Source organism: Topomyia yanbarensis, chromosome 2 (genome assembly GCF_030247195.1).
Source record: "Topomyia yanbarensis strain Yona2022 chromosome 2, ASM3024719v1, whole genome shotgun sequence".
NCBI classification, from domain to species: Eukaryota; Metazoa; Arthropoda; class Insecta; order Diptera; family Culicidae; genus Topomyia; species Topomyia yanbarensis.
Window position 1 is genome coordinate 358,947,420 of NC_080671.1, and position 22,715 is coordinate 358,970,134.

General features: G+C 38.0%; 1 protein-coding gene across 1 annotated transcript in view; it reads left to right on the forward strand.

Moving 5' to 3' along the window:
* Window positions 1-22,715, forward strand: part of LOC131684320 (uncharacterized) — a 346,758-nt gene that overhangs the window by 235,911 nt on the left and 88,132 nt on the right. The window contains exon 7 of the mRNA XM_058967082.1: window positions 17,809-17,899. Coding sequence (XP_058823065.1) covers window positions 17,809-17,899 — 91 coding nt within the window. The remainder of the gene's footprint in view (window positions 1-17,808; window positions 17,900-22,715) is intronic.

Consider the following 22,715-nt stretch of genomic DNA (forward strand, 5'->3'; position numbering starts at 1 on the left):
TATCAGTGTAGTTTATCGTAATATTTTGTTGTACAATGATAGAGACTATAATCAGATGAAAGATAAACTGATAAATGAAACGGTTCGCAGATAGATTGGTCTGTTTTAAATTATTCAGTAGACTTACGACAATCGGAATCATCCCTTGTTTATATGAATACATTCTGAAAAATTTATTAACCAGTAACCATATGACTCAGCTATGGTTTTCTAGATAAATACGAAGCTTGATCAATATGATTTGAGTGTGTATATGAATCTGTTTCATCAACATAGTCGAATTAGGTGTCGATAACGCAGGTTTTTATACACACTTAAATATATTGATATATTGATCAAGCGTTGTAATTATCCTCGAAAACCATAGCTGAATCATACCAGAAATGGTTATTGTTTAATCGATTTTTTTACAATGTACATTTCTTTGAAAGGGAGAAATATGTGCAGGCCCTTGCGCAAAAAACTCCTAAGGGGAGAGTTTTGATTTTTTTCCGTTTCTTAGAAAAGAAAGGTATAGAAACCCTCAATTTTCTTCCGTGGCCTTGAAGGCCAAGTCTTTTGTACCAAACGACTCAGCTCAACAAATTGAGTAAATTTCTGTTATCAACAAGGATTTTTCAACAGACACCGCTTCTTACTGGCTCGTGGTAGTGTAGGTAGAGTTTCTAGCAGTTAATTGTACTTTTAAACAAAAACGTCTTGTTTCTCGTCCTCATCCATTCTGGGCTACCATTAGGTACTACTACTACTCTTACTCTTTTTATTTTATGTAGATCGTTTCTTGCTTGCTGTCCAACCTTCGTGGTATATCTTAGCTGCTCAGGTCTCAGATATCGCCACCTGTTGAGACACAAACCGATCCGGAGGTGTCGACCATAATGATTTACATCTCTTACAACCATCCAACCATCTTCACAGGGTTTCTTATCCTTCTTGGCGCTACTCGTCTCTATGTATCTACTAGCTGATGCTGAGAATTTTTCGACGGTGGTATTGCTCCTTATACTGATGCCATTTAACTAACAGCCACTCCGGTCATCGGTGCTGAAATTTCTCCAGACAACGATACCCTGAAATTTTTTCGACTTCGTGTTTGTCCTCCTGAGCACCCGCTGCTAGCCCGCTGATCGAACTTGCAGCGTAACTGGTTTACTCACAAGCAATGGGAAACTGGTATCACGAACCGCTCAATCGTCATTCACAAGAAATCTTTCTTCAGTTGTGATGCTTTCTGTTTGTTTAAAAAATGAGGCATAGCAACCTGAGACTGAGACGCGAGCCAAAGCTACATATAACAACCAATGAAGAACCACATCTGTTACTTGTTTATTCTATTCTTTTTCAACGCGGATGGCTTCGCTCATGAGGATTTTCTCGAGCGGCTCGCGATTTATATAAAATTTTCATTAAGCATAAGCATAAGAGATCGCCCGTAGTTGCTACTCCGTTATTGACCAGAACCAAATTAGGTTGCAAAATGTTCATTGGAACAACATGCTTGGAAATAACATGTTGAGCCACATTGTACAATTTATATTGATCCCTGCATGCTGATCAATACCGACGCCGGCCACGTCCGAATGCAGATCTTCTGGGCAAGGAAGGAATGTTAGTCCGATATATGTATCACGGGAAGGGGGAAGTTGTTAGTCATTATACCAATAGCGTTATCATATAATAATTGCTCTGGGCAACCGGCTGCCGAGAATTTGGGAAATTTATCATTTGTTGTATTAATACGATTAGCAAAATAAGCAACTTGAACTCCTGATAGCCGGCTATTAGGAGCACTGCTTATATTTTTTAATAATATTCAATCAAAGTGTTACTGCATATCAAAGATTATTGACACAAAATATTAGTGTTTACTAAATTTTTTGTTGATTTTTTTGCATAGCTACTTGAAATGTAAGTTTTTTAGTATGATACCAACTCTGGGTTTCATACGCTACATCCTTTCTTGTATAAATGTACTATACCTAGACAAAAATTACAATGAAACTCATTATAGTGTCTTATATTTTCTTTAATCAAATTTTATCCAGCCGGTCTCCTACATTTGTTGCTACCTTATATTATAAAAATTTATAGTGTAAACTTCAATTCGTTAGTTACATAAATAAACAAAAAGACACAGTCGTTTCGCAACGTTCGGAATGATCGGTTGTATTTACCGTGCATGGTGAAGTGAACAGGAGAACCTGAAAATAGCTAGTATAGTGGAATACCGTTACTGAAGGAGCGAGCTGATTTAACACCTCATAATACGCCAATAATTCAGGGATAAGTACACTTTTTAGAGAGTTCGAATAAAATATACACTATAATGACTGTGTTTCCGATGGGCGACGAAAGTTGGGGCCCACCTTCGACAAGTGCCGATCCCCAAAACGTGGAGATGATAGACATAGAACTCAAGAAGTATTTTGCCCAAAAAAATAGTTACTAACAGCAATGATTAACGATAACGCTATTGATATACTGTGTTTGTCCCAAACTTGGTTAACAGCGGATGTAGAATTTTACATCCCTGGATTTGATATTGTGAGGAATAGTAATACGCCATATGGAGGTGTTCTTATTGGCATAAGAAAAGGGTTTGAGTTTTCATGCATTAATATTGACGGAGTAGACAGAAATGAAATTGTTGCCATACTTTTAAAAACAGGAAATGTGAAATACACTATTGTTTCGCTGTACATTCCCCTCCCCCACACGTTTTGAACAAAAACAAGGTATTTCAATTAGTAGAAAACTTGCCTGAGCCACGCTTTCTGCTGGGAGTCTTCAATTCCCATGGAACATGTTGGAGGGAATCCCAGGAAATTAGGCGGAGCAGGTAAGCTTAAATTATATCAGCAGCTAAACTATGCAGGAAACTATTTAGGGAAAAAAAGAAAAAATATTGGGTGTCTAGAATTGAAGCACTGTGTCTTTGTTGTGGAAAATAGCCAAAGCTCTTCGGAACGGTCAAATTTCTAATAATGAGCCAGAGTATTCAGAAGGACTGGATATTCGATTTTGCTACCAAAATATGCCCTGACTTCGTTCACAACCCACATTTTGATGCCCCTGATCATGAAAACTTCACAGCTTTGTCAACTCCATTTACAATGGCAGAGCTCTCAACATCTCTATCATCTTCTAATATTACAGCTCCTGGCCTAGATGGCATAAAGTTCAAACTCCTACAAAAAATCCCCAAATGTGCAAAGGAAAAAATGTTGGATTTGTATCAGAAAACATAGTACCGGAGGACTGGCGCGAAGTAAAAGTGGTTCCTATATTGAACCCGGGAAAAGACCCTAGCGACTATAGATCTTTCAGACCAATAAGTTTTCTTTCGCGCCCTAGGAAAGCCTTAGAAAAAATGATACTTGCAAGGTTGGAAGTATGGGCAGAGAGGCAAGGTTTTACATTTTCTTCGCAATTTGCAACCATGGTTTTCGAAAGGGGAAAAGTGCTACAGATTGCTTATCACTGCTAACTACAGACTTACAAATTAGTTTTGCCATGAAAGAAGAACTAACAGCAGTATTTTAAGACGTATCAGGAGCATATGACAGCGTGAACATTGAAATACTCTGCCACAAATTAGCGTGTCATGGAGTACAGGTCCAAAGCTGTAGATTTTTATTCAATTTATTGAACCGCAAAAATATGAACTTCTATTTAAACAATAAGGAAAAAGTAAAAAGGAGTAACTATATGTTTTTGGCTCAGGGTTCTACATTAAGTCCGTTTCCATAAAACTTCTACGTTAAGGTTATAGCTGACTGTTTAGAGGATGACGTTGTACTCGTTCAATTTGCTGACGATGCAGCGATCTGGGCAAAAGGAAAAAAACGCAAAAGATATACAAACTAAGCTCCAGAACAAAATTTCAAATCTATCAATGTAGGCTGATAGTTTGAATCTAGAGTTCTCATCGCAAAAATTCGAAATAGTCGTATTCTGTAATAGAAGGGTACCCTCCAATATAAGATTACATATATGAAAGGAGAAAGTATCAGCCGATCTGTCTGGCATAAATATCTGGGGCTGTGGTTCGGTTTCAAATGTCTTTAGAGGAAACATGTGGAGTATGGTGTGAAAAAGTGTAAGCAGCGGACAAACTTACCGAAAACAATAACAGGGACATGGTGGGGTGCCCATCGTAGCCACCTAATTGCACTGTACAAAGCTACGATCTTATCCATCATGCAATATGGATGCTTCTGTTTCTCCAGCGCTGGCTGCTAATAGTCATATGAAAAAGATGTATAGGTTACAGTTCAGATGCCTAAGAATCTTCTTGGGCAACGATGTCCACGTAGGCACACAACAGTTTCTAGCCCTGCACGAATAAAACCTCGAATAATCCGAATAAATTATAGATTTTCAAGTTCATTAAATGAATAGAATTGATTAATATGAATAGCGCTAGATTTTGAATTAAAGCCGTTCGCAGCGCGCTGGTTCTGCCGCGAGTGAAGTTAACACAAAACTTTAAACGCAATTATCTCAGAATGAAGTTTTTTGAAAAGTACGGTTGCGGTGAACGTGATATCTTAAAATCTGTTCATCCGATTTTCATATTTTTATTTACATTCTTGTGTACTTGAACTTTCATCGAAAAAATCGATTCTTTACAATGAATTTTTGTTTAAAATTTTGAACACAGCAATTTTATTTTTTAGCCAACATGATTTTTTGAAAGAAAAAAAAATTGGGAAATCGATTCGTTCAAGTACACCACAATACATTTTTCTTCAATAATCTCTTTAGTTTTTGAATTTTTAGCGGTTTAGTTTAGTCAACGAACTGTCATTCGCTTTTTCAAATAAAATTTGCATAAAACACTTTTAAAAAATCACGAACTTAGCTCCCTTTTTCGCCACAGCTTTGAATATGTGTCCTTAAATGGAAAATTAGGCAATATTTTAAAAAACGTTTATAAAATTAATAGGATAGGGGGAAGTGGCCCAATTCGGACCGCAATTCTCAATTTTCGTGTGCGTGCACTAGGAATGTTGTTATGGAACGCTTTTTGTTGAAAAATATGTGAGCCGAAAAACACGATTTTTGACGGCAACGATTAATTAAATCAAGTTCATTATCGTGATTTTTGGTCTGCCGGATAATATCTTTTATTTAATATCATGTTTTGAGCAAGACTATCAACTGTTTTCGATTAATCGGTTTGTGAATAATAGAATGTTGGTTGGTCCAATTCGAACCAACGCGATCGCAAAAAACCGTATGAGAGGAAAGTGTGCGCAGGTGGTCGAGCTTTCAGGAAAACCTAAGTTTTCGCAAATCGGTTGACAGGTTTCGACATTATAGCGCATTCCCAATTTTTAGGTAATTTGGCCCAGCTCTTACTTTTTATTGCATATTTCCTACAAAGTTTTATATATCAAAAAGAACTTTTCATTGCACAATCCTAAATTTAGTGAAAATCAAATAGGAATAAGTTAGGCAAAAATGGTAATTCATTTCTATTGCACAAAATCTATAAGAAATGGGTGGTCGGATTCGGAACAGGGTTTGGGAAATTCGGACTTATCATGTACTTTTGCGCAGAGCCATTTATACACAATACGGTAAAAGATCGGAAAAAGTCACCTTAGAAAAAAAAATATGCGCTACTGATCAGGCTTTCAGGGCAAAATATTTATTTGTGAATGGGTTTGTGAACACCAGGCATTGCAACTTCTCCGGATAAAAACAATGTGTTATTTCTTCGGATAAATAAAACTACCGGAGAATGAGCGACTGAGTTTATAACGGTATCCTTTTTGCGCTCGCTGCCTTGCTGTCACTATTCCAAAATTCGAAAAAATAAGTATATCGTACTTCTTTGTCGCTTTTCTTGGAAATTAAATGTATATTTTCACACTTTTATTGATTTCCATGAAATAAAAATATTATCACCTTCTCCGGTGAGAAGGAAAAAATCAAATAAATTTTATCGGGAAAATCATTCTCACGCTATTGGTGGAGACGGGGAATTTTACGACGCATCTTATCTCGGAAAGTTTGGCATCTGATAAGCTTCTTCTCACGTGAAAGAGTGAAAATTACAATGCCTGGTTGACACGTTCCAGTTCTATAGCTCATAAACCCTTACTTGGTCCGAGTTGGCCCAGTTCCCCCTATTCAGAATACTTCCTTATAATTACATGTGTACATGTAAAACGGGCGACAGATAATACTGTCGCTCCGATAAAACATTTTTCAACTAGAACTAATTTCCCAACAACAAATTGAACTTCCTGTTACTCAATCAAAGGCATCAATCACGCCACTTTCGAATTGTTTGATGAATTGTTGAACAGTAGAGAACAGGCAGAGGATCAATCTTTTTAAACTTTTCCCGTTTCATAGCATTCTATGGAAATTATCGCGAGGAAAGTAAGTAGTAGATAACAGACTGAAAATCAGTTGGAAAACGAATCTTGACAAGCAGCATGGTGAAAACTTTACCCTCACCGATAGCCCCCGGCACAAGCGTACAGTAAATAAGCTACGCGGTTGTAAATAACAACGTCACGATATAGGTTGGTTCGAAGACTACTTTCGACATGATTGACTGACAGTGTAAGAGTAACATCTAGGCTCACCGTTTCCTTGCCTTACTTGATGCGGAAAATCGCAACTACCCTAATGATATTCGTAGTACTTTTGGTTAAAGGCGACGACTGATAGCAACGTAAAAGTTTGAGCGAAGTATGTTGCGAGGGAAAATTTAAATTATTATTTATTACGAAACTAACAGTTTCTAAGTAGTTCATAAACGACACAGTCCCCAAAGCAAATAGCAGTGCATCGACGAAAATCGTTATGTTGCTATATGTATTCAGAGACAATCTATCAGGATGCAGAGTGTACCATAGCCCGAGGAACTTCCTATGCCGGTTGCTCTTTCTTTAACGTTCTACTAACTTGAAGCGGTAAAGATATATTCGTACTACAATAAGAGTAACTCAGTGTATTAGAGTATTCAACCCATAAAATAAATCAAATTATTTAATTTAGATGCCTTTTTCGGTGGGGTTGCTTTGTTCATTGTACTGATTACTGTGCACCTAGCACCTCCATCGAAATGCTTTGTAATTTGTACCTCCATAGAGATAGTTTTGAGAATAAATCATCAACAAAGTGGCTGATGCTTCGGGAAAAATGATACTATTATACCTAAACTCCCTATCGATATCAATGTGCAGCTTTCAACTCAATATTTAATATCCTTTAATTTTTTACCCACGCCCCAACGGACGTGCTCGAAATTCGTAACGCCAACCAATGTTTCTACTTGTCAGCGATAAAACTTTTCATAAATCCATTTCAAATACCCTAGCCCACGTTTCGCCGGGATACGAAAATTGGAATGCTTTCCAATCCTCCTATTTGACGATGTGATCGCAGCAGAAATATTTACTCTCAGTATTTCATGATGCTTTATCAAGCACGAACGAATGGTGAATATTTTGTTACATTTGATCCTGGAAGTATACCTACAAACAAAACATACAGAGCAGGGTTGTCAAAAAATAAAATGCTTAAAATATTAACCTGTTCCTACATTTATCACCCTACTTCTATTTGAAAAGTATCGACAACATTCAATGTTACCTAATGTGACAGCAATATCTTCATAGCAGTGTGTTCAGGGTTTCACAACTAAAAGGGGTTAATTTTCAACTCATTGTATGATAACCTGCTCATCCGACAAAATGAATTTAAAGCCAAGCCGCACATGCTAACTCAATAAATCTCCCCGCTTAACTGCACTTCATAACAAATTTATCAGCACAAGAATTTGTCTCGCGTTCCCAGTACTGGCAGCGTAAATGCCGAGTAAACGGTAAGAAATGTAATTGGAAAGATCTTCCGGACAAGACAGCATAAAGAGAGGAAGAAAAATGATGAACTATGTATTTCTTCTAGGATGGATAATGTTCTACTTTATAATCTTTCTCGTAGAGGAAAAATGTGTATTCAAGCGCAAATATTACAGCGATTGAAAGAAGTTAGGAGAGATGACCCAATAGTGGATGAACTATGCCAGCGCACAGTGTTTTAAAACGTCGTTTTCGTGCTCAAAATTAATAGCGTCTAAACCGTTGACTTTAGAGATACAGTTTGTTCGGAGAAGTTGTTGTTCTTATGATTGCGCATCTACAAGAGTATACTGTTCAGTGATTAATTCACCCATAAGTGATATACGAAATTTATTTTCCGAACTAATTAAGATAGAGACTTTATGTCTTCGGCAAAGTTATGGCAAATGTTAATAAAAAAGAAATTGCTGAAGACACCATATATCTATCTTCAGTAGTTTACGAGTTATGGAACATATTATATAGAAGACCCCTTAACATTAGTTTTTTCATGATAACTTTTTTAGACATTCTCGTATCTACTTAGAATCTTCCACAAAGTTATGTGCGGTATCGAAACACATATTTTTGCCGAACATAGTTACTTTATATCTGTTGAATTTAAAAAGATATTCCAAATTTTTCGATTTTTTGGGGTAACTTCCACCTTAAATAATTCGTTAAGGAGAAAAAGGAGCAAACAACATCATAACATACTGAAAGTACTAGCTTTTTACTTTCATATAGTGGCCCGATTGTTAGTCGACGCGATTCTCCCCGAGTGTTATATTCAATACAATATGCCATCGCAGTGGTATAAAATGAAATATTCAAGCGCACTGCGACAATCAGCTTCATGTTTTTATGTAAATTGCATAGAACACGTTCGCCTATAACATCCAATGCATGTGGTTTTCCTTTCAAAAATCAAAGTGTAGTTTTGGATGTGTTTAACAATGTCGATATTTTCATTATAAAATAGATAAATAAATCTATTTTTAATAATCGTTTTCTCCGTCATCTTCAAAGTTTTCTTCTTCCGCTAGAAGAGCTTTGGCGTCTTCTAAAAATCATTTTATACTTTTTTTTAGCCATCCCCGAGCTTAAGTCACGTCAGGATCCACATTGTGAACAGGTGACATTAATCAAGCTCCACTATAAATGTCACGACAGATATTAATAAACCTTCTGGTGGGATTTCTATCGTTTCAAGTTTTCGTTTCAAGCTTACCAGTATCCACTGATTGTTTAAATTTCACGTGACACACTTCTCGAACGCACGATATGCTACGTTTCGTACTTTGATCTTGATTGTGGTCAAAGTTCCCTTTTCCTTTTTTGGACATCTATGAATATGTTTTATGCAATTTACCAAGAAAAGATGAAGCTACTTATCGCAGTGCGCTTGAATATTTCATTTTATACCACTGCGATGGCATATTGTATTGAACATAACACTCGGGGAGAATCGCGTCGACTAACAATCGGGCCGCTATATGAAAGTAAAAAGCTAGTACTTTCAGTATGTTATGATGTTGTTTGCTCTTTTTTGCTCCTTAACGAATTATTTAAGGTGGAAGTTACCCCAAAAAAATCGTAAAATTTGGAATATCTTTTTAAATTCAACAGATATAAAGAAACTATGTTCGGCAAAAATATGTGTTTCGATACCGCACATAACTTTGTGGAAGATTCTAAGTAGATACGAGAATGTCTAAAAAAGTTATCATGAAAAAACTAATGTCAAGGGGTCTTCCATATAATATGTTCCATAACTCGTAAACTACTGAAGATAGATATATGGTGTCTTCAGCAATTTCTTTTGTAGTAACATTTGCTACAACTTTGCCGAAGACACAAAGTCTCTATCTTAATTAGTTCGGAATATAAATTTCGTATATCACTTATAGGTGAATTAATCACTAAACGGTATACTCCTGTTGACGCGCAATCATAAGAACAACAACTTCTCTGAACAAACTGTATCTCTAAAATTAACGGTTTAGACGCTATTAATTTTGAGCACGAAAACGACGTTTTAAAACACTGTGCAGCGCTTAAGCAATTTTAAAAGTAAATTAACTCAAATTTACTCATATATGCTATGTATTTGTAATTATTCGAAAGATTTTTCAATTCTGCAGCTAAAAAAATCCATACATTAAACATTATCAAATTCTAATAGTATCATAGTATAAAAAGTATAAAAATTATTAATGTATTTTCAGTTTTTTGGTTTTACAGTAATGTGTCCGACAGGATACCTGGGTTATCTTTTCAAATTTCAATCCACGAAATGCCAGTATTAATCTCCAAACTGGGGATTGGTATTTAGTGGCATCTTAGAACATCCCCAAGCTTAGTTTTTTGGGGAATAAATTTGATGATGTGGAAAACGGGGGCCTGAGGAAGGGCTTCTAGATTTTTTTACCCCGTAACAGGCCGACAAGGGTAACCGATTTTGAATCTTTTAGATGTTCTAGATTCAGGAACCCATCTACTTTTAGACTCTGAAAATAAACCGGATGAATTCCTCTGGTTGTCGGGATTTCGGATGTTTTGGAGGAATGATCTGGTATTGGAATACTATTTGTAAATTTCAATGGGATACTGGCAATATGGGTATCAACATTCATGGAATTGCCTCAGAAAACTACATCTGGAATCATTTTGTGATTTGACCCCGAAATGGACATTACGGAAAACGTTCCCGTAGGACCGTTCGGATGTCAATTTTGATACCCATTCCGCTAGTGTCCCAATACTTAAAAGGGTGGTGGAGGGGGGTAATCCAAATTCTCGGGAACTATATGAATTCATCAGTTGTATTTTCACAGAGGCTGAAAGATGAAAAGATTCTCAATCCAAAACACTTAACAGTGTCCAAATCGGCTAAAAACGCTATAGTTATGAGGTTTTTAAAGTGTTGTTTTTGTTGTTGGTTAAAAATTATAAAGAGTAAAAATAATAAACGAGGACAATTATGAACAATCAATTTAACAACCTGCGTACTTATGTCTATTTTTCCATTGAACGTAATTTTCGTAACTCGTTGTCAGTTTGAAGATGTCAACCTCGTGAAAACGACCCCAATCTATTGGATGGAAAAAGATGTTACACTGATAGAATATATTCGTAAATCGCTAGGAATTAGTTTCGTACAGAAAATTTTCATAAAATATACGAATTTTTCGTACATATAATGAATCGTTCGTAGTTCTATTGAAACACTTATTTTTTACTACGAGTTCTTCGTGAAAACCACGAAACGACTTTCGTTGGCTTATTACGAAATGGCTTCATTAGGTAAACGAATTGTTCGCTGGTATTTACGAAAGTCTTTATAATATTTACGAGCACCATTCGTCAAACCGTCAACGTCAAAGGAGCTTCAATAGAGGTAGAATATGGAGTCATTGTCGCTATACGTCAGATAATTGTTGATCATCACGACGGTCTCAGTCTGACTATTTAGTAGCCGTATCCGTGTCCGCCGGATTCAGGAAGATTCCCTGAACCTCTTTCGCTTCCATTTGATCCAGAATTCGGAGCTGTACGGATTCAGTTGAGTCATCGCGAACTGCTCGTTGGTTTTGTATGAATAAGTTTGGTTTTTCTCTGCAGGAGAAATGTCAAAATAATATGCTATTAAATACGAAAAATTCTCTTAGATGAACGAAATGAATTCGTGCAACCAACGAGAATGTTCGTAATATACACAGCATTGCATATGCTGTCTGCAAAGCATCCGCGAAAGTATAGAGCTGTATAACGGAACTCAGAAGGAAAGCAAATCCATTAACACGGTGCTCGGATACTTTAACCAGCTCTGGAAGGTAGATTTCCCATCGTGATTTGCTCAGTTCTGGAACAGGATCATCCCAACCGCAGAACAACAACCAAATTCCTGCATCAGGATTTTCACTCGAACGACGACGGGGGCCATGAGTCCAAGAGGGTCAAATAACGATGTCGGAGAGGATAGACCACTTCGTTGGAGGTTCACTGCTTATTCGAATCTGCGAATGAAACCGGAGGTAATACGCTTCAGGCTCCCAGCTGATTCCAAGTGCTTTGATGGTTTCGTGTGAGCTAAAGAGCAACGCGGATTGCGTGCCAATCTGGTCATCAGAAAGACCTTGGAGGACTTCGAGGCAGTTAGACGACCATTTTGTGAGCTCGAATCCTCCCTTCTGCAGAAGTGCGCTCAATTTCTGTTCGCTCGAACTGATGAGATTCGTTTTTCAATTTCGAGCCTCGTTCCAGTCGCCTTTCCAGATATCCGAACCGTCGTTGTGAACTGCTTCTGGATGATTCGCCTAGCATCACATCAAAATCAGGCATCCGGGCTATCGAGCAATATATCGACCTTCGGAGTTCCTAGATACTATAAATTGGTATGAGGATTCGCAGCGTCGTTCTTCTATCGAATATATGTCGTTGTGACTGAATCACAAGTGGTGGGCGCAGAAGCGGTCTACGCGAGGAAGTTTGTGCTAGCCGAGCCTACGATAATCCAGCCGAAGACGCTGTCGACCAGAATCGGAAGATTTCTGTCAAGTTGAATGCGTACAGCCAACGCTGGGGAAGAATGAATAGAAATAACGAGCACCCAGAACCATGTCGGTTGACTTTCGTTGAAGGATGGATCCGCCAGAACCAACCCCTTCGGAATCCAATCCCACAGTTGAACACTTTGCGAAGGGAGATCGCTATCGTAGAATTTGCGCTGTGCGATCCGTGGTGAGATTCGGCTGAGATGCACTACCCAGAAATGCACGAGCTAGATGTTTCACACCGTAGGTGTCGATGACCTTCACAATGACAGTGAGAAGAAAGACGTCTTCGCAAGGATGTTGTAGAGCACAGCTTACTTCGAGAACCGGAACGTTCTCAGTAGTAGCTACCGTAAATTGCGTAGATGACACAACCACAGAAAACCCACTAGATGGCGTAGTCGAAGCGATTGCACCAGGACTGGAGGAAGCTCCTTCGCTAACGATCTCTCGGGAACCATCGCTCTGCTCGGAATGAAGAAGCGTATGGTGACGTCGATTGCACTTCCGACAGCTGAAATTTGAAGGACAATTGCAGACAAAATAATCATCCTTCAAGCAGTTGTGACAAAGGCGTTCGGAATTCACAAGCTGCTGACGTTCACTCGGTGAACTCTGGTTGAATTCTGACACTTCGTCACGGCTCCTCCGGATTTAAATGAATGAGCGCCAAGAATGTATCATGGAATGCAAGCCATTGCATATAATCTCCATTAAATTCAGGCAGAGAAATCGCCGGCAACTTGATACCAGAGAGAGAGCGGAGGACACGCAGCTAGGGACGCTACGAGGTACAATGGTCCAATTGTCCGATGGGAAAATGGCGCCTTGAAGCCAGCGACAATGAAACCACGCCGTGTCGAACAGCAGCAATTGTCGGCCAGGAACAATTGGATGCAAAGAAATGCGAAGAGAATCTAGAGGGCACCTGCGATACCCGAAAAACAATTTAGACAGGTAAGCTTGCGCCCGATAAATCGAGCCTTGTATTTAATTCTGGTAGCAACATGCGGTCATCCCGAATCTTCCTTCAATGAAGATCCTTCGTGACGGGGTTCAAAATGGCGACATCTAGTGAAAGGCTCTGCACGTGGTTCGAAACAGATCCTGGTCACGGCACCAAAATTATGGTGGCGCTTACCGAGACCCTACGTTGTGTTGTTTTATTTTATTCCTTGCCTTAAATCTGTCCAGTGTCGTGACGGCAGTAATTGGGATAATTACCCTAACTGCACTGTACTGCAACTCACCAGCTGCAATGGTAATCATGTGACCAACAGCAAACAGCAACAGCAGAGCAGCGAAGAAAAGCAGAGCACCAACGAATATCAGCGGATCGCACGTAACAAAAGCACACACGTTCTGAAGACAAAGACTTGATTTCGTTCAGAAGTAAACTTTCACTTTAAACAGTACAATTAATAGATCCTTAGCAGTAACTGTGTTCTTATAGGCATGCGGGTTTAGAGTAAACTTAGATACTTTATTTCAAATGATCTGATATGCATGCAAGTTCGGTGACTACTGACTACTTTATCTTGACAGATCGAAGCACGGAGGCGATCGTCATGAAGGGCTATAGAAACTGACATAATCTTACGCCCGTTAGCACCAATCTTTGCATGAGAATACATTTCTCACGCAGTGGGGCCAAACCTTCTTGTGAGAACCAACATGCTATTTTTTTCGTTAAAATATATTCGTTCATTAAGGAGATATAACCGCGTAAAATTGATATATTTTATCAGTTGGCATCCCAGATTTCAAAAGAACTACTTAATCGATTTTCATGATATCAAATTAAGAGTAATTTCAAACTCTTCAATGCAAACCTAAAAAAATTACCATATTCTTCTTAATACTTTTGGGCTAAAAATTAAAAAAAAAACTACAAGGGGCAGCCCTATGGGGTTGCGCGAACTGTAGACGTAGGACTATACTACTTACTGTAAAATATTTATTTTCTTAGTACTTAGTTTGTGGGAAAAAATACCCGGACGGGTGAATAAAAATCAAATTTTAGACAATATAATCATATCTCATGTATAGAACAAGCTTTCTAGTTGCTCTCAAACAGATCCTAAAAGTTCAAACACCCATGGATAACCCCAAGTTTGTAGATGTGTTTCGATTCCACAGGATTGTAAAATGGTTAATATTACGTCATGGAAATTCAATTCTTCCGTGACAATTTTTTTTGCCTGCAAAATGCCCTGTGTGTATGCAAAGCTCATGATTTGTTGGGATATTAGCATTGATCGGAAAATACTTTCCAACGCTGCGCATTGCATACATACAGGACATTTTTCGGGTCACCAGAAACTATTCATTTTACCACCGCCACATGTTCATTTTACCCACTCGCTATAAACATGTCTCATTTTTGGACATGTTTAGAAATCAAGAATCATGTTTGAAAAAATGTGTTTATGACGAAGTATTTTTACGAGATATGTACAAAACATGTCTAACAAGAAACATAAGGTGATTGTAATATCTCATTCACTTATTAGTTAGAAAATAATGACTTTGCTTAACGTGTTCATTTTACCGCCAGTTCCCCTACCTACCAACACATTCGCACCAAACATTGAACCCAAGCGTACAATGCAAAATGAGTCAACGCTGATGATGGATAGAGCGAAAGAGACAACTAGTACCACCACGGCACTATTAGCGCATTTCACCAAAATTCCACGCGGCCTTTCCCGATTGAAAGGAACGGCCGCGCTTAGCCCATCTGTCATAATATCGTGATTTTGCATAGCGATATAGTATAGTTCCAAAAAACAGCCCTGCGTTATGCAACACGTTGTGCAGGTTGATTATACCAGTTGCAAGTGGGGCCAAATTCACCAAGTTCCGTAACATTCCTTTTAAATTACAGAATTGATAAAATTGCTTAGATGAGCTAAACTAATTAATCAAATCCTGTTTTAAAAACTGTCCTTGCGTTTAAACCAAAATGGGAAGCTCATTACTACCACTACATTACTTAATTTCAAGCGCAAATAGTAAATACATGTGCTAGTTAAACCAAAAATTTACTGGCAACATTACAGCGGCATTTAGGAAGCAGTTGGAGCGGTCGCCTGTTGGACGACACAACGTAACGTCCCTCCACACTAGACTTCTAGCTCAGCTACACTGGCTGTAAAAAACACAGCGCAGTGATCTGCTTCGCCAGCCGTTCAACAGGGAACTGAGCGTGTCTGGCCAAGTCCGTTCTTTAAATAGTCGATGATGACGTCATTCATAGAAGCGTTGCGCGCTAGGTACAACAATCCGTCGTACAGGGCTTGGGAAGCGCTATCTTCTGTGTGTTAATGCGCGATATTTTGACAAGGTTGTATATTATTTAATTTTTTAATGCTATGATATCAAAAATCTTTGGGTTTATCTATTGGAATCTATTCTTAGAAGTATTTCGGGGCGACTTGTGCAAAAAAATTGAAAATTTATCGTGAGATGGCTGAATTATATGCGTTTAAAATTGGACCACTTTTCGTTACATACCATTTTTGTAGAATTTGCAGAGTGCACCCCCATATCGAAAACAAAGACGTAGTCCTACGTCAAAAAACAATGCCATCGGTCGGAAACGCCAAAAACGTGAACTCAATGCACTAGAGGCCAAATAATCAAATGTATTCACATGCTGGCTTTCGAGGAATTATTCGTATGTTCAAAATTAAAATTAGATGTGGCTTACTATGGTCGAACTAAAAAAATACTTTTTATACTGACGAGATAGAAAGTTAGTGTCTTCCGTAAAGTTTTACAAGTGCTCGTAATAAAGCCGAAAAACTTCCACTTATAGCACTTAAGTAATCGATTTGAAAAGCGTGTTCTATGGCAACCCCCTTAAACGTAATTTTTTGAATATAACCTTTTCAATTGACGGAGCAATCAATGTTCAAAAGAAATTTGAAGATATTATTAAATATTTCAATTAGTAAAAAGTGCCAGTTGTCACACAAATTTTTTGAACAGGGTCTCTATCTCGTATTCTACTGTATTCTACAGTTAAAACTACGACGGTCTGATAAAAATGTCGCAGAAAAGTCTTCTCCACACCATTAGGTGTTCAAAGAAAATCATACTTTAATAGTACGTTCAGCTCGCTCCAATTTTCGAAGTCGCAGTAGCTAAGTTGCATTCTCATTCTCGAAGAAGGGTAAACAGAAGCAAGTGGAAGGTAATAGATGCTATGTTTTATACCGTTCTTGATATGGGTCGAGGAGCGATATTTTATTAGTGCACCCACTTTATTGATTTATTTCCATTAGATGAAATTGAGGATGTAGAGCTCCATAATAACTTAAAGCGGAAATTGATTTGGGTTGTTATTATCACAATAAATATATTGAAATGTTGGAAATTGTATTTCGTTGCTGGTCACCTTAAGGTGAACTAGTCTAAAATACTAAACTGATTACGGTTCTATCTATTAATCATCCATTTCCAGGCAAAATAAAAATAGCAAGCAAACTCATTTCAACTGCACGTGGGAGAGTGATTAAAGTTCGGATCAACTCATCCCCCGTCCGTATCAATAGAGTGGACATCTGATTCCATTTTATTCTATTTCGGTAATATCGGTTCGCAACGGTCTCACCACAACAAAAAACACAGGATGATGAACGGTAACCAAATCTACAGCTGAGCTGCGACTCATACCTGTTTTCGCGTAGAACGAAAATATCGGCATGTGTTCGCCACATCGCACAGTGATCGCAATAGTGCGAAAGCGTGCATTTTTAAATTGTGCTTTAGGAGTTGGTTTTAGTGATATGGAATATATTTTTGGAATCGAAGGCACCATCTTTTGCTGTATTCTGAATTGTTATTAATCCACCTAAAAGAGCAATAGAAAAATTATTTCTTCAAGATATTGAGATACAGTCATGATGTCAATGACAAAGTTACAGAAAATTATACTACGAGAAATTGCTAAAATTGCAAACCCTCCAAAATGTAACAGTGTTTAGAGAAAGCGCATTGTTTGTGGGAGGCACCATTTTTTCATCATAACCTTATTTTGAGATTTTTTCAATTTTCAAAAATACAGATATCTGTCAAAGACGTCAACATTTTCTATTTCAAATCTTCAAAGTTATTGAACAAAATAGTTAGAAAATACCGCCACTTAGAAAAAATCGTATACGGGTTAGGAGAGCCGTTGAATTTCGTGAATCATGTAATTTCACTCCACAGGTTATTTTAAATGTTAATAAAAAGTACTTCTCTCAAGTAAAATTAATTGGAACACGGTTATATTTCATCATTTCGTAAATTACGGCTTGTTAAATTGCGTCAAGGTTGAAATGAAATCGATGGTAATTTTTTTCTAACAGCCTATTTATCTTCTCTTTCATCTTTCACAGAAATTATCTGCTGAAGAATCGTCTCTCCAAAGGACCAAACAAAATAGTACTATCGCCATCGGATTTTGTGTTTCCCGTAGACATGAGAAGGGTGAGTGAAACGGACTGGAATGGAAATTCTTTTGATCTGATAACCGACTAGACTGTTGGACAGTCGTCCTTTCCTAACTGCAATTAGCGAATGTATTAAAGAGCTGCAGAACATTAAAAACCTGTTTTAATCCACCTAGTGGTGCAATTATGCCTTTCGCATTTATCCAAACTAAGAATTAATGCCTGGATACGTTCAATATAACAATGTGGAATTGTCTATTACATTCTTATTACACTTGATAAGCATATATAAGTGCATGACTGTCATAAACCTGATAAGTAACATGTCGACACTGACATACAAACAAAAATATAATATTTATATAGCTTAATCAGCGTTAGTTCAATTTTTTCTTCATGTTAACATCCTGGTGGAGAAGGGAAGGAATATAATTAGTGGGATGGGGAGGATGCATCGGGAATCATCTAACTTATTTTAGTGTATGGGATGGATGAAGGGAATGCAGGTGGGAGGTTGGGGGAGAGACAAGGAGAAGGGTGGTTGAGAGGTAGGAGGTGGAGGAGTAGATGGAGGGTTCAACACCGAACTTCAGATTATGCCATCCATTTGGGACTAGGTTAGTGAAAATTAGTTCAGTCATCACTGAAGTGGCTCTCAATTTGAAATATGCCCGGAACCCGGAACTTCCGGAATTATCGATAGTGGCCAATATATTCCAATAATCTTTGATTCGCCATCAGTGATCTAGGCCTGCGAATCGAAGTAATTTGATGTTTATTTCAAAAGAATTTAAACCTATGAGGTATTACTATTGTACCGGTTCATATGAGAAATTACTATGTGATCGCAATGACCAACCTGTAACTCCGGAGCCAAAAGTCAGAACTGAATGAAATTCAATAGCAATCGTTGGGAGTATTATATTTTTCATTTGAAATCAAGTTTGTAAAAATCGGTTAAGAGTTTGCTGGAAAATAGCTGTGACATTAGCTCGAGAACTTGGCGAGTTCCCAGGGGCATCAAGATCCGTCATATGTGACCAATGTGGTCAAAACTACTTTGATTGGCCATCAGTGATCTAGACCCGCAAATCCAAGTAATGTTAAACGTATTTGAATTACGTAAATTACTTCATTCGGACATCATAGGGTTACCAGTTTATATGGGAATTTGCTGTGTGACCGCACTCTTCAGCCCGTAACTCCGGAACCGAAAGTCCGATCTACTAAAAATTCAATAGCGCCTTATGGGAGCGTTATACCGTTCATTTGAAACTAAGTTTGTGCAAATCGGTTCAGCCATCTCTGAGAAAATTGAGTCAAATTATTTAACACACACATACATACACACAGACATTTTGCGATCTCGACGAACTGAATCGAATGGAATATGACACTCGGCCCTCCGGGCTTCGGTTAAAAAATTTATTTTTGGAGTGATTGCATAGCCTTTCTTTATATAAGAAAGGCAAATAACATTAGAGCGAGGTGTTTTGCATCTTTTGAATCGAAGAAGAGGGTTCCTGGTTGTTGAACAGATCCTGTTCTTCGCATTTAAATTTTGATTGTGTAATACAATTTGATTTAAAGTAAACTCGGTTAAACGTTGTGACTTCGTCTCATCAATACATGGCAATCGACTTGACCACCGGTCCGTTGAATCCAATAAGGGATCATCCATTAATGGCGTAGCATTATATGGGGGAAGGGTGTATTTTGTGATGATGTGTGACGACAGGGATGGAGGGGGTTACGTCATGCTACGTAGCTTTACCCGTTTCATCTAACATCGTTTTTTATTTTTTTAAAATTTTTACGTGGTCAAGGGGGGAGGTTTACCGTCAAGCTATGTAATTAGCAGGGGGTTATTTAGGGGTTTGTGACGAAATGCTGGGGGAGGGGGGTGTTAAAAATCACTCAAAAATGCTACGTCATTTACGGATGATCCCTAAGGAACACTATTTGGTTTCAAAATATGGTTTGCTCAGCAAGCGAATACGATGCCCTTTTTGCCTTTCCAATATATTATGTCTATTTTTCGTTAAATTTTATTTTAATCCGACATCCAGTTCTCGAACCACGGGTTGATGACTGCGGTCATCTAGAAATCCTCGATGTAAACCATTGCAGTCTTTTTGGACACATGGACTATCGTGGACCATTCAGAATTAAAGCCACAACGATTTCTCGGAGATTATTGTCATTTTGGTCGCCTATTCTTGGATTTTACTAAAAAAAATGTTTTCCACTGAATCCTCCATTTACGAACTCTTTTTGCCTTTCTCATATAAAGAAAGGCTATGCAATCACTGTAAAAATCGACTTTTTAACCGAGGCCCGGAGGGCCGAGTGTCATACACCATTCGATTCAGTTCATCGAGATCGGCAAATGTCTGTGTGTGTATGTATGTGTGTGTATGTGTGTGTGTCATTTAAACTCACACAATTTTCTCAGAGATGGCTGAACCGATTTTCGCAAACTTAGTTTCATCTGAAAGGTATAACGCTCCCATAAGCTGCTATTGAATTTTTAGTTGATCCGACTTCCGGTTCCGGAGTTACGGGTTGAAGAGTGCGGTCACACAGCAAATTCCCATATAAACTGGTACCACCATGATGTTCAAATGATGTAAAACATATTGAAATTGATGTAACATTACTCTAGTTTGCGGGTCTAGATCACTAATGATCAATCAAAGCAGCTTTGACCACATTGGCCACCTATGACGGTTCATGACGCCCCCGGGGAACCCGCCAAGTTCCTAAGCTAATATCACACCCATTCCACAACGAATTCTCTACCGATTTTTACAAACTTGATTTCAAATGAAAGATACAGTAATGCCATTGACTGCTGCTGAATTTCATTCGGTTCTGACTCTTGCTTCCGGAGTTACAGGGGTGTTAGTAAGGATACACTGGAATTTCCCATATAAATCGGTACAATCGTAATACCTCAGAGGCTAAAAACTATTGAAATGGTCACCAAATTACTTCTAATCGCAGATCTAGATCACTGATTGCCAATCAAACATTCTTTGAATATATTGTCCACTATCGACGATTCCGGAAGTCCGGAATTTCGGGCATATTCCACAATTAATGTCACATCGGTTCTTCGGTGATCACTGAACCGATTTTCTCAAACCAAGTCTCAAATGGAAGGCAAAATATGCAGTTGAGTATTGCGTCCCCGGAAACTGATATTAAATTCCATCTCCATCCGACTTCCAGCTCCGGAGTTACGAGTTGTGGAGTGCGATCACATAGAAAACTCCGATTCAAACCGATACCGCGATGAATGCAAAAAGGTGCTCTTTTATATATACACTCAAGTTTTTTTTTACGCGGTTTTTTTTTGCGCGGTATTTTTTTACGCGGTTTTTTTTTACGCGGATTTTGAAATTTACGCGGTTTTCATTTACGCGGATTTTGAAATTTACGCGGTTTTCATTTACGCGGTTTTTGAAATTTACGCGGTTTTCATTTACGCGGTTTTTGAAATTTACGCGGTTTTCATTTACGCGGATTTTGAAATTTACGCGGTATCGATCAATGAGGTTCCCTTTATCGCGGATTCTTAAATTTAAGTGGTCTTCATTTACGCGGATTTTGAAATTTACGCGGTTTTCATTTACGCGGATTTTGAAATTTACGCGGTTTTCATTTACGCGGATTTTGAAATTTACGCGGTTTTCATTTACGCGGATTTTGAAATTTACGCGGTTTTCATTTACGCGGATTTTGAAATTTACGCGGTTTTCATTTACGCGGTTTTCATTTACGCGGCTCGTATCCCCCGCGTAAAAAAAAACCTGAGTGTACTTACCAAGTGTAATAAGAATAAAAGACATTTCCATAATGTTATATTGTACGAACCAGCTATTAAATCATAGTTTGGGGAAATGAGAAAGGCACAATTGCACCTCTAGGTGGATTAAAACAGGTTTTTTCTATTCAAAACGGTGTATCTCAGGATGCGCTCATATTATATTGGGATGCTAGGTGTTTTTTATGTAAAAATGTCTGGGGAATGCGATGGCATTAAAATTTTCAAAATTAAGATATATGTACTGAGAGAAAAATTAACTTTTAATATTTAACTGAAAAAATCGCATAGTTGGCAGCACTGCCGGCAAAAAATAATATATTTTCTAGATTTCTTGAACAATTTTCTTCAAAAGTCATTTTGTGGTTTGATTCTAGAGTAAATAGAACTGGAGATATGATCAAAAGAAAATCAAGGGTTTTGGCAATTAGCCAAAACGGGGAGGGTGCTCCCATGACCCGACGGGTGGTTCAATTGTCACAAAAATTTGCCTTGATCACTTCGCATGGAATGATCCATCTATATATAGAGAGGAAAATTACCTTTTAATATTTTACTGAAAAAATCGCATAATTAGCAGTACTGCTACTAAAAGTTAATATTGTTTCTAGACTCCTTGAACAATTTTATTCAAAAGCCATCTTGCGGTTTGATTCTGGAGTGAATAAAACCGGAGATATAATCTAAAGAATATCAATGGTTTTGGCAATTCAAAACGGGGGGTGCTCCCATGGCTCGAGTGGTAATTCAATTGACACAAAAACTTGATTTTTATATATTTGCCCTAGATGAACAATTCCTCCAAATTTGGTTTAAATCCGTGAAGGTCGATTTCAAGTTTGCATCTTTTTTGATCATTTCGCGTGGAATGACCCGGATATATTAGGAATCGGATTGACGAGTGCATGGCGGGATACGATGTCTGGAGCCATTTTGTAATCCGAGATGGCGACTTCCGGTTTAGCCAAATTCTCTATTGCCTCAAAAAATGGGTATTTTTGGAATGGGATTGACGAGTTCATCA